The following is a 13228-nucleotide window of genomic DNA, read 5'->3' as shown; positions in this document are numbered from 1 at the left end:
ATTTGGTTGCCCACCATTGGTTCTGTCTTTTAGTAACATACCCTCAGTTCATTTTGGGGAAGCATTATCTGCCATATATATTTTTTTAATTTAAATAATTTATTGGTCAGCCATGGTGGCTCATGCCTGTAATTCCAGCACTTTGGGAGGCTGAGGCAGGTGGATCTCCTGAGGTCAGGCGTTTGAGACCAGCCTAGCCAACATTGTGAAACCCTGCCTCTACTAAAAATACAAAAATTAGCTGGATGTGGTGGCACGTGCCTGTAGTCCCAGCTACTCGGGAGGCTGAGGCAGGAGAATCGCTTGAATCCTGGCGGCGGAGGTTGCAGTGAGCTGAGATCGCACCACTGCACTCCAACCATGGTGACAGAGTGAGACTCCATCTCAAAAATAATAATATGATAATAATAATTTATTGAGACTGGGGATGGTGGCTCATGCCTGTAATCCCAGCACTTTGGGAGGCCGAGGCAGGCAGATCACTTGAGGTCAGGACTTCAAGACCAGCCTGGCCAACATGGTGAAACTCCGTCTCTACTAAAAATGCAAAAATTAGCCGGGCATGGTGAGACCATGCTATTGCACTACAGACTGGGCAACAAGAGTGAAACTCCATCTCAAAAAATAAATAAATAAATAATAATTTATTGAGTTGAAATTCACATCACGTACAATTAACCATCTTAACGTGAGCGATTTAGTGGCATTTAGTACTTTCACAGTATTGTGCAACTACCGTCTCTAGTTCTAAAACATTTTCATAATTCCAAAGTAAAATCTTAGTTTCTCTATTTTCCCTTCCTCTCCAGCCTCTGGCAGCTACCAATCTACTTTCTATCTCTATGCATTTGGCCATCCTGTACATTTCTTATAAATAGAATCATACAGTATATAGCCTTTTATATCTGGCATCTTTCAATTGGCAGAATGTTTACAAGGCTCAAATTATAGCATGTATCAGTATTTCATTCCTATTTATGGCTGAATAATATTCCACTGTGTAGATAATATGACATTTTGTTTATTCATTCATATCTTGATGGTCGTTGGTGTTGTTTCCACTTTTTGGCTATAACGACTAATGCTCCAGTGAATGTTTGTGTACAAGTTTTCATATGAACATGTGTTTTCAGTTCACTTGGGTATAGATCTAGGAGTCGAATTGTTGGGCCATAAGGAAACACTGTTTTTAACTTTTTGAGATACCACCACCAAACTGCTCTTCACAGCTGTCTTTCCATTCTTCTTCTTCTTCTTCTTCTTTTTTTTTTTAATAGAAACAGGATCTTGCTGTGTTGTCTAGCCTGGAGTATAGTGGCTATTCTCAGGCACAATCATAGCATACTACAGCCTCGAACTCCGGGCCTCCAGCAATCCTCCCACTTTAACCTGCTAAGTAGCTGGGACTACAGGCACACTGCAGTGCATCTAGCTTGTCTTTCCATTCTTATTTATAATATTGAGTACCTTATGTTTTTTTTTTTCTTAATTTTGTTAGCTGATTGTTTTCATTTTTTTCCACTAAAGAATTATCTCTTGGGTTGGGCATGGTGGCTCACACCTGTAATCCCAGCACTTTGGGAGACCAAAGTGGGAAGATTGCCTGAGTCCAGGAGTTTGAGACCAGCCTGGACAACACGGTGAGACCTCTGTCTCTAAAAAAGAAAAAGAAGAATCATCTCTCTGAGATATCAATCCTGTTGTTTTTGAATTTTTCTAATTTACCAATTTCTCTTCCCTTCCCCTTCCTTCCTTCCCTTCCTTCCTTCCTTCCTTCCTTCCTTCCTTCCTTCCGTCCGTCCGTCCGTCCGTCCGTCCGTCCGTCCGTCCGTCCTTCCTTCCTTCCTTCCTTCCTTCCTTCCTTCCGTCCTTCCTTCCTTCCGTCCTTCCGTCCTTCCGTCCTTCCTTCCGAGACAGGGTCTCTGTTGACCAGGCTGTAGTGTAGTAGCATGATCTTGACTCACTGCAGGTCTCTGTTGACCAGGCTGTAGTGTAGTAGCATGATCTTGACTCACTGCAGCCTTGACCTCCTGAGTGCAAGGGATCATCCCACCTCATCCTGCTGAGTAGCTGGGACCACATCATGCGCCACCATGCCTGGCTAATTTTTTGTATTTTTTGTAGAGACGGGGTTTCTCCATGTTGTGCAGGCTGGTCTTGAACTCCTGAGCTCAAGTGATCCGCCCACCTTGGCCTCCCAAAGCGTTGGGATTACAGGTGTTAGCCAGCGTGCCCAGCCTAATATTCTTAAAGTTTATTTTGTTTTTCTAATTTTGAATTGAATTATTAATATATTTAATTTTTTTTAAGAGACTTTGTCTCACCTTATTGCCCAGGCTGGAGTGCAGTGGTGCAATCATAGCTCACAGCTTTGAACTTCTGAGCTCAAGCGATCCTCCCACCCAAGCCTAAATTGCTGGGACCACAGTCGTGTACCACCATGCCCAGATAATTTTTAAACATTTTGTCAAGACAGTGTCTTGCTATGTTCCTCAGGCTGGTCTTGAACTCCCGGCCTAAAGCTTCCTCCCACCTTGGCCTCTTAAAATGTTGGGATTATAGGAGTGAGCCACCACACCTAGCTTTCATTTAATTCTTACTTAGAAATGGAGCATTTAAGTCTTATATATTTATTTGAGTCAACTTTGACTACATTCCCTTGATTTTGATATATTTTTTTTTATGTAACTTTCTAGATAATTTGTAACTCCTTTCCCCTTCCTCTCTTTGTCTAAGAAACTTAGTTTCCAAAAATTTAGGTTTTGCCTTGTTTTGGATTTCTTTAAAAATGCTTTTTGCAAATTTGCACTGATAGGCCAGGCGCAGAGGCTCACGCCTGTAATCCCAGCACTTTGGGAGGCCGAGGTGGGCTGATCACCTGAGGTCAGGAAAGCGAGACCATCCTGGCCAACACAGTGAAACCCCGACTGTACTAAAAATACAAAAAAAATTAGCTGGATGTGGTGGCAGCCACCTGTAGTCCCAGTTACTTGGGAGGCTGAGGCAGGCGAGTTGCTTGAACCTGGGAGGCAGAGGTTGCAGTGAGCTGAGTTTGCGCCACTGCACTCCAGCCTGGGTGAAGAGTGAGACTCTGTCTCAAAAAGAAAAAAAAAAATTTGCACTGATAATACATGCACATATAAGAAATTCAAATTTATGCAGTGAAGAGCAAATATCTTTCCTACCCCAGCTCCTGGTAACCCAGTTCTCCTTCTCCCAGAGGCAGCTAGTGTTCCTAGGTTTTAAAAAAATGTTTTCAGCATTTATTCCATGCATCTATCAACATGCTATATGAATATATAAACCCTTTTTAATATAGTTATGTTACTGTATATGAACTATTACAGTATACACAAATACTTTACATATTTTTCTTTTTTAACGGTGTATCTTGGAGATTGTTCCATTTTAGTTATTTTGTAAATACTTTTTGGTTTCACTACTTTCTGACTAGAACTGTGGTCTATAATTATGTGTATATTTTTGAATTATTTGTTGGATAATAGTCAATTTGAAAATATTTTCCACTGGTACTTAAAAAGAACATATTTTAGGATATGCATAATATTTTAGATTAGATTTATCATCTTGGATTACATAGATGACTTCAGGACATCCATGAAACCTTTGGAAATTTGCTCATATTTTTATAAGTATGAGCGTAAGTTTTATTCTTTTTTTTTTTTTTTTTTGAGATGGGGTCTTCCTCTGTCACCAGGCTGGAGTGCAGTGGCATGGTCTTGGCTCACTGTAACCTCTGCCTCCCGGGTTCAAGCCATTCTCCTGGCTCAGCCTCCCGAGTAGCTGGGATTACAGGCACCCACCACCACGCCCAGCTAATTTTTGTATTTTTATTAGATACTATAAAATAAAATAATATTATTTTATTATTCTGTTGCTTCACCATGTTGGCCAGGATGGTCTTGATCTCCTGACCTTGAGATCCGCCCGCTTCAGCCTCCCAAAGTGCTGGGATTACAGGCGTGAGCCACCGCGCCCAGCCCAAGCATGAATTTTATTCTTTGGGGAGTCAGGGTCCACAGCTTTTATCAGATTCTCAAAGGAATTCATGGTCTACCAATAGATTTAAGGACTGGTGGTTTATATACTGTTGTACTTTGCCTTATTTGTCAAGTACTGGCATATACCTTAGAGATACTGTGGTTTGGTTCCAGACCACTGCAATAAAACGAAAAGTACAGTAAAGCAGATAAATCACAGTAAAGCCAATGTCATAGTAAAGCAAGTCACACAGTTTTTTTGGTTTCTCAGTGTATATAAAGGGTATGTGTACCATATACTGTAGTCTGTTAAGTGTACAGTAGCATTATGTCTAAAAAAAAAGTGTACGCAGCTTAATTAAAAAATACTTTTTTTTGCTAAAAAATGCTGAGAGTCCTCTGAGCCTTCAAAGAGTTGTAATCTTTTTGCTCATGGAGGGTCTTGCCTTGATGTTAATGGCTGCTGACTGATCAGGATGGAGGTTGCTGAAAGGTTGGGATTACTTTGGCAATTTATTAAAATAAGACAACAGTGAAGTTTGCTGCATTGATTGGCTTCTCCTTTCATGAATGATTTGTCTGTAGCATGCAATGTTGTTTGATAGCATTTTACCCACAATAGGACTTCAAAATTCAAAAGGAGTCAGTCCTCTCTAACTCTGCTACTGCATTATCAATTAAATTTAGGTAATATTCTAATCCTTTGTTGTCATTTCAGTAATATTCACAGCGTCTTCACCAGGAATATCTTTCATTTCAATAAACTACTTTCTTTGCTCATCCATAAGAAGCAACTCCTCATCCGTTAAAATTTTATCATGAGATTGCTGCATTCAGTCACATCTTCGGGCTCCACTTCTAATTCTACTTCTCTTGCTATTTCCACCACGTCTGCAGTACTTCTTCCACTGAAGTCTTGAACCTCTCAAAGTCATCCGTAGGGGTTAGAATCAACTTCTTCCAAACTCTTGTTAATATTGATACTTTGGCCTTTTCCCCATGAACTCTTAATGGCATCTACGATGGTGAATCCTTTCCAGAACATTTTCTATTGAATTTACCCAGATCTCAGAGGAGTCACTATCTGTGGCAGCTATAGCCTTACAAAATGTATTTCTTAAATACTAAGACTTGAAAATCGAAATGACTTCTTTATCCATATGCTGCAGAATGGATGTTGTGTTTAGTAGGCATGAACACAACATGAATCTCCTTGTACATCTCCAGTAGAGCTCTTGAGTGACTAGGTGCATTGTCAGTGAACAGTAATGTTTTGAAAGGAAACTTTTTTCTGAGCTGTAGGTCTTAACAGTGGGCTTAAAATATTTAGTAAACTGTGTAGTAAACAGATGTGCTGTCATCCAGGCTTCGTTGTTGCATTAGTAGAGCACAGGGAGGGTAGATTTATAATAATTCTTAGGTGCCCTAGGTTTTTCAGAATGTAAAAGAGCATTGGCTTCAACTTTAAGTCCACCAGCTTCATTAGCCCTTAGCAAGAGACTCAACCTGTCCTTTGAAGGCAGGTATTGAATTATTTCTAGCTATGAAAGTCCTAGATGGCATCTTCCAATAGAAGGCTGTTTTGTCTACATTGAAAATCTGTTGTTTAATGTAACTACTTTCATCAGTTACTTTAGGTAGATATTCTGGATAACTTTCTGCAGCTTCTACATCAGCACTTGCTACTTCACCTTGCACTTTTATGTTGTGGAGACAGGTTCTTTCCTTAAGCCTCATGAGTGAACCTCTGCTAGCTTCAAACTCTTTCTGCATCTTCCTTACCTCTCTCAGCCTTCATAGAATTGAAGAGAGGGCCTTGGTCTGGCTTAGGCTTTGGTTTAAGGGAATGTTGTGGCTGGTTTGATATTCTATCCAGACAACTTAAACTTTCCCCATATCAGGAAAAAGGCGATTTCACTTCTTTATCATTTATGTATTCATTGGAGTGGCTCTCTTGGTTTCTTTAAGAACTTTCCCTTTGCATTGCAACTTGGCTAACTGGCGCAAGAGGCTTAGCTTTTGGCCTGCCTTCCTCACTAAACTTAATCGTTTCTGGCTTTTGATTTAAAGTGAGGGACATGGTGTCTTCCTTTGTCTTGAACACTTAGAGGCAATTGTAGGGTTATTAGTTGGCCTAATTTCAATGTTGTGTCTTAGGCAATAGGGAGTCCCAAGGGTAGGGAGACTGGGGAATGGTTGGTTGGTGGAGCAGTCAGAACACGTACAATTTATCGATTAAGTTTGCTGTCTTACATGGGTGTGCTTTGTGGCACCCCCAAACAATTACAATAGTAACAATCAAAGCTTACTGATTACAGGTTACCATAACAGTTATAATAATAATGAAAAGTTTGAAATATTGTAAGAATTACCAAAATGTGACACAGATACATGAAGTGAACACATACTTTTGGAAAAATGGCACCAATACACTTGCTCAAATCAGGGTTGTCATAAACCTTCAATTTGTAAAAAAGATGCAGTATCTGTACAGCACAGTAAAATCAAGTGCAATAAATGAGGTATGGCTGTATTTAAGTCTCTATTACTGTGGTTACCATTCTTCCTATATTTTCTGTGGTTTCCGCTTCACTGTTTTATAACTCTGCTTGTAGTAAAGGTTTGTGACAGTTTTATTAGTGATTATACTGTTCATCATTACCAAGTAACCCTTTTTGTCCCATTTATTACCTAACAGATGATACTTTTTTGTTTGCATTTGTTTGTTATATCATTACCCTACATTTTATCTTTAACATTTTGAAATCACTTGTTTTAGATCCATCACTTATAGATAGGATATACATTTAAAAAATGATTTACTTATTAGATTTATAGTTATATACATTTAATTTATAGCAGAGATTATAAATTTTGGGCCATAACTACTTTCATATATGTTTTGTTCAGTTAGCATATAGGTTATTATTATTTCACATCAGGCTTTGTCTTTTGGTTTTAATAGGTGAATTTTACAGATGTTGATGTAGTAGCTGTGCTCGGTCTTACAGCTAACCTTTAGTCTCTGTTTTACCTTTTTTTTTTTTTTTTTTGAAACGGAGTTTCATTGTATTGCCCAGGCTGGAGTGCAGTGGCACGATCTTGGCTCACCGTAACCTCCGCCTCCCGGGTTCACACCATTCTCCTGCCTCAGCCTCCCGAGTAGCTGGGACTACAGGTGCCCGCCACCACGCCTGGCTAATTTTTTTGTATTTTTAGTAGAAATGGGGTTTCACTGTGTTAGCCAGGATGGTCTCAGTCTCCTGACCTTGTGATCCACCCGCCTCGACCTCCCAAAGTGCTGGGATTACAGGCATGAGCCACCGCGCCCGGCCTTCTGTTTTACCTTTTTAATACTTGCTTGTTTTCTTCCTTTATTTCCTGTTGTTAGATGGCCTCTGTTTCTTTGATTCATTTCTTGTTCTATCTTTGTATAATTTTGGAAAATATATGGATTTACCGAGATTACTAGACAGCAGTAATTAACCAGAAATGGAAATGAGGAAATTCCATTCATAGTAATCACAAAATCAAAAATACTTAAGAATCAACAGAAAAGCACAGGATTTATATGAAGAAAATCTAAAATAGGATAGGAACAAATAGAAAGGCACACTTTGTCCTTGGATGAACAAATTTCATAAAAATGTCTATTTTCTGAAAGTATATAAATCTAATGCAATTCAGATTGGAACCTCAATAGTGTGTTGGAAGGGATGGCATATAATTGAATAAAATAATTTTTTTTTTTTTTTTTTTTTGAGACGGAGTCTCCCTCTGTCGCCAGGCTGGAGTGCAGTCGTGTGATCTCGGCTCACTGCAACCTCCACCTCCCAGGTTCGAGCGATTCTCCTGCCTTTCCCTCCCGAGTAGGACTACAGGCGCGCACCACCATGACTGGCTAATTTTTGTATTTTTATTAGAGATGGGGTTTCACCATGTTGGCAAGGATTGTCTCCATCTCTTGACCTCGTGATCCGCCCACCTCGACCTCCAAAAGTGCTGGGATTACAGGCGTGAGCCACCGTGCCTGGCCTGAATAAAATCATCTTAAACTTTTGGGACTTGCCTTACCAGTCATCAGAACATTTATACATTTATAAGGCTATTGTAATCAAGTCACTGTTGTAAGAATAGACAAGTGGACCGGAATAGAGAATCCAGAAATAGATCCTATTAGTGGAAAAGTGAATTATTTTGTTGTTTAGATCTTCTGTTTTCTTATTTTTGTTCACTTGATCCGTCTTGTACTAAGAGTGGTATATTCATGTCTCATGTTATTAGTGTTTCTATTTATGTTTCCTTGTATCTCGTGTAGTTTTTGCTTTATAAAAGCTGTGGCTGTGCTATTTTGTTTTAAAATAATGCCTGGCTAATTCTTTTGCTTTTTAAAGTAATTTCATCTCTTTGCTCGGAGGTCTTTAGGATTTTATCTTTATCTTTGAAATATAATAGTTTTACTAGGCTATTTCTTGGAGTTGATTGTCTGGGTTAATTTTCTCAAGTACCTTGTATATTGATTCAGATATTTTTTCTATTTTAGAAAGTTTTCTTGCATTGTAGCTATAAAACCAGCTCTGTTTTTGTTTTGTGTTTTTCTTCCTCACGTAATCCAATAATATGAATATTATTCTTTTTTCTTATCTTTTTCCAATTATTTCTCTCTGACCCTTTTTATTTTTCTTTATGTCATTGAGTCTACTCTTCCTTGAACACTTTTATAATTCATTCTTCATTGCTGGGATAATTTTGCCTTTTTCTTCATATTTCTTTCCTGAGTTCACTTACCTCTTTCCTTTTCTTTCTTCCTTTCCTTTTCTTCTTTTTCTTTCTTTTTGTCTATTTCTGCTTTCAGTTTTTGGATTTTTGATTCAGGATTTTTCACATCATCATATGTTTCAGTTTATTTAATTTTGTTTGGATTGTTAACTTACACTTTCCTTTGCTTTGTTGTTATCAGGGAATTTCCCTCAATTGATAAGTGTAAAATTTAATTTTGTTTTGCTTTCTGCAATAGCTCTGTATGCACTTGAGTTTTCTCATGTTCATTTTTGTGGTATTGAGTATTTTATAATATTCTTAATTTAATTGCATTCTCTTCAGTCAATATAGCAAAGTCCAAATACAATAGCAGAAATTTTGTTTGTTTTACTTGAGGAAAGTGTTCTGTCTTCAATTTTATGGGTCTATTTTGCCTTGCAGGACACTAAATATTTCCCCTTTTTCTTCTTTTACCCTTCACCACTCAGTTCTTAAAGCATGCTTCTCTCTTCCTTTTTGCTTTTTCTTTCCTCTGCATTTCAACAAATGCTTATTTAACACTTGTCTTTTTTAATTGCACCTGATCTTTTAAACCGTGCCTTCTGCTTTAAATTAAATGTACTTTGAAATCTCTTCCCTGTAGTCTGTGCTCTGATCTGCCCAGATACTTTTCCAGTGTTTTCAGATATGGTGTGGATTTAATCTCTCTGGGAGTCACTCCAAATCATTTTTAGCCCCCTTCACTAGCCTTTCTCCTCTGTCTTTCCTGCAGTTTTTCTTAGTCTGCCTTTGCTTGCCACAAAGCCTTGTGGCTGGATGGAGGTGAAGGCATGTACCCTGGATTGGTTGACTTTTTGTCTTTTTTATTTACAATTATTTGCAATTTTGGCATTCTGTATCTTCAAGTTATGCTACAGGTGTGGTTTGGTATAGAATTTAATTTTTCCTTCTTGTTTTTCTTAAATTTTGGGCAGATAGCTATGCAGCTGCCATTGTCTTCAACTATGTAGAAGTCTTGGATTACTTAATAAATGGTAGTGGCATAACTAGCCTTCTACCTGGAAACAATAAAATTGGACTCAGCTTGTCCTATATAGAGTGTTTTAAACTTCCAGATAAATGTACAATTTATTTTAATTCCAGATGGACTAAAGACTCAGGTGTTTTTTTAAAAATCTCTCAAGAATATCAAGGTGCTTTTGTATAGGTGATTACCTATATAATCTAGAATTCATGTGGAATCTGGGTGTGAGAGTGGGGCAGGGATACTCTTTTGACCAAGAATGGAAAACAGAAGCTATAAAATAAAAGATGTGTGTGTATGTAAAAGATAGATTTAGAAGAAATATTTGCAATGTTGAGGACCGACTGTGATAAAATACAAAAAACTTTTACAAGTTGACAAGATAACAAAATAGGAGAATGCATGAATAAGTATTTCCCAGAAGAACATATCCAGATGACCAACAAACATAAGATGTTCAGATTTATTAGTAATCAGGGAAATACAAATTAGAGTAACAACATATCCCTCTACAGCTATCAAACTGGCCAAATTTAAAACAGCAAAATTACATATGGCTTATGTGGGAAGGGATGGAGGTAAATAAGGCACTTTTATGTCCTCTGCACAATGCTGGTGTTTAATACCAAATGAAGTCAGGGTGGGATGGAGGATCATGATTTTCCCCCCTCTAAAGTGCATACTTTACAAGTATCTTAGGAAGATGAATTAAGCATAGTAATCATAAACTTGTGAAGGCAAGTGTCATCAGATTTTATATTTAGAATTTACCAGGGCATAATGAGATATAAGAAACTCCTTTTAATTACTGTAGTCTGGGATCTTTATCGTTGGAGTGCTTTCTTGAAGATCTGCCTATGTCATGAAAATTAAATTCCCTTCAGTGATTGAGGTTTTTCTCTATTACCAGCTATTATAAGTGACATTCTGAGGACTTGCTTGAGAGACACCTTCCCTGCAATATTTTGTAATTAAAAATTTTGTGTGTATATAAAAAATATATGTCAATGTGTCTTATTTCTGATGCATTTCAAAATAAATTACAGATGTCTGTTTACTTCCCTCAAATATACTTCAGCTTGCATATCATTATTCAGTATTTGTTGAGGCAAAATTTACATGCAATGAAATGTAAAAATCTCAAGTGCACTTTCACTGAGTTTTTTTATTTTTATTTTTTTATGTAGAGACGAGATCTCACTATGTTGTCCAGGCTGGCCTCAAACTCCTGAGCTCAAGCAGTCCTCCTGCCTTGGCGTCCCTGAGTTGTTAGGATTACAGGCGTGAGCCACCGTGCCCAGCCCACTAGGTTTTAACAAATGCGCAATCTGTGTATTCCACACCAGTATTGAGACATAGAATATTATCTCAAGAAGTGTCCTCATGCTCCTCACAGTCAGTTCATGGTGTCACCCTCTAGAGGCAACCACTATTTTGATTGAAGTATTTTTATGGACTTATGTTTTCTTTTGGATAAATCTTTAGAAGAGGAATTGTTGGGTCATAGGGTTAGATATGCGTTTCGTTTTATGAGAAACTGCCAGCCACCTTTCCAAAGTGGGTGTTCCATTCTACAATTATGAGTCCCAAAGTTTTTGGCTCAGGGAACTAGAAGGATGGAGTTACCATTTATTGAAAGAAAGAAGTCTACAGGAGGGACAGGTTTGGTTGGGGTGGTGGTACTGGTAGATTAGGAGCTCAGTTTTGGATATGTTAATTTTGAGATATCCAACCATAACCAAAACTGTTAGATAGCCATGTGGAGGGGCCAAGTAGGCAATTGTGTATATGAATTTGGATTTAGGGAGAAGGCCCGGGTTGGAGATAAAAAGTTGGGAGTCATCAGCATGTAGAACCCACTGTTATACTGATAGTGGAATCAGAACTGAATGGAAAAGGTACATCTGAAGAAATTAGTGTTTTTTAAAATAAACTTTTTTTTTTTGAGACGGAGTCTCACTCTGTCACCCAGGCTGGAGTGCAGTGGCGTGATCTTGGCTCACTGCAACCTCCGCCTCCCAGGTTCAAGCAATTCTCCTGCCTCAGCCTCCCAAGTAGCTGGGACTAGAGGTATGTGCCACCATGCCTGGCTAATTTTTGTATTTTTAGTAGAGATGGGGTTTCATCATGTTGGCCAGGCTCGTCTTGAACTCCTGGCCTCAAGTGATCTGCCCACTTCGGCCTCCCAAAGTGTTGGGATTACAGGCGTGAGCCACCGCACCCGGCTGCATTTCACCAGTTTGAAATCATTAATTGTAATGTAAGATGAAATTTTAGAAACATTTTATGAGTCCTCTGTATGTTTTTGACTGTTTTCTCTTCTCCCTTTGCAGGACTAATGGCTGAAGGATAAATCAACATGGCAACTATGATTCCACCAGTGAAGCTGAAATGGCTTGAACACTTGAACAGCTCCTGGATTACAGAGGACAGTGAATCTATTGCTACAAGAGAGGGAGTTGCTGTTCTGTATTCTAAACTGGTTAGCAATAAGGAAGTAGTACCTTTGCCCCAACAAGTTTTATGCCTCAAAGGACCACAGTTGCCAGACTTTGAACGTGAGTCTCTTTCAAGTGATGAGCAGGACCACTATTTGGATGCCCTTCTTAGCAGCCAGCTAGCATTGGCAAAGATGGTATGTTCAGATTCCCCATTTGCTGGGGCACTTAGAAAACGACTGCTTGTACTCCAGCGTGTCTTTTATGCACTTTCTAATAAATACCATGACAAAGGCAAGGTGAAGCAGCAGCAGCATTCTCCGGAGAGCAGTTCTGGTTCAGCAGATGTCCATTCTGTTAGTGAACGCCCCCGGTCAAGCACTGATGCACTTATAGAAATGGGTGTTCGAACTGGTCTAAGTTTATTATTTGCGCTTCTCAGACAAAGTTGGATGATGCCTGTGTCAGGACCTGGTCTCAGTCTTTGCAACGATGTCATCCATACTGCAATTGAAGTTGTGAGCTCTTTGCCACCATTATCATTAGCAAATGAAAGCAAGATTCCTCCTATGGGCTTGGACTGCTTATCGCAAGTAACAACATTTCTTAAAGGAGTCACTATTCCTAATTCTGGGGCAGACACTTTAGGTCGTAGATTAGCTTCTGAGTTGCTGCTTGGTTTGGCAGCTCAACGAGGCTCATTGCGATATCTTCTTGAATGGATAGAAATGGCTTTGGGGGCTTCGGCAGTTGTACACACCATGGAGAAAAGCAAACTACTCTCAAGCCAGGAAGGAATGATCAGCTTTGACTGCTTTATGACCATATTAATGCAGATGAGGCGTTCTTTGGTATGTACTATAAATCTCAACTTTAAAGTTCATAATAGTTTTTGGGAAAGTCAATGCAGTTTTTAATGAATTGGTGGTAATAGTGAATGATTTGAGACTTTTGGTGATTTTTGAGTTAATTAAATATTTCGTATACTTGGAGTGAAGAAACTT

The 13228-nt window shown here is 38.7% G+C and overlaps 1 protein-coding gene across 18 annotated transcripts in view; it reads left to right on the top strand.

Moving 5' to 3' along the window:
- The window catches only part of HERC1 (HECT and RLD domain containing E3 ubiquitin protein ligase family member 1), a 311831-nt gene that overhangs the window by 110556 nt on the left and 188047 nt on the right, over window positions 1-13228 (top strand). For all 18 annotated transcript variants that reach the window (XM_063652260.1, XM_063652248.1, XM_063652245.1 and 15 more), the window contains exon 2: window positions 12120-13075. In XM_063652260.1, coding sequence (XP_063508330.1) covers window positions 12146-13075 — 930 coding nt within the window. In that variant the 5' untranslated portion in view covers window positions 12120-12145. The remainder of the gene's footprint in view (window positions 1-12119; window positions 13076-13228) is intronic.

This window comes from Pongo pygmaeus, chromosome 16, assembly GCF_028885625.2.
Source record: "Pongo pygmaeus isolate AG05252 chromosome 16, NHGRI_mPonPyg2-v2.0_pri, whole genome shotgun sequence".
NCBI lineage: Eukaryota > Metazoa > Chordata > Mammalia > Primates > Hominidae > Pongo > Pongo pygmaeus.
The sequence above is the reverse complement of the archived record's forward strand: the minus strand, read 5'-3'. Positions and strand labels throughout refer to the sequence as shown.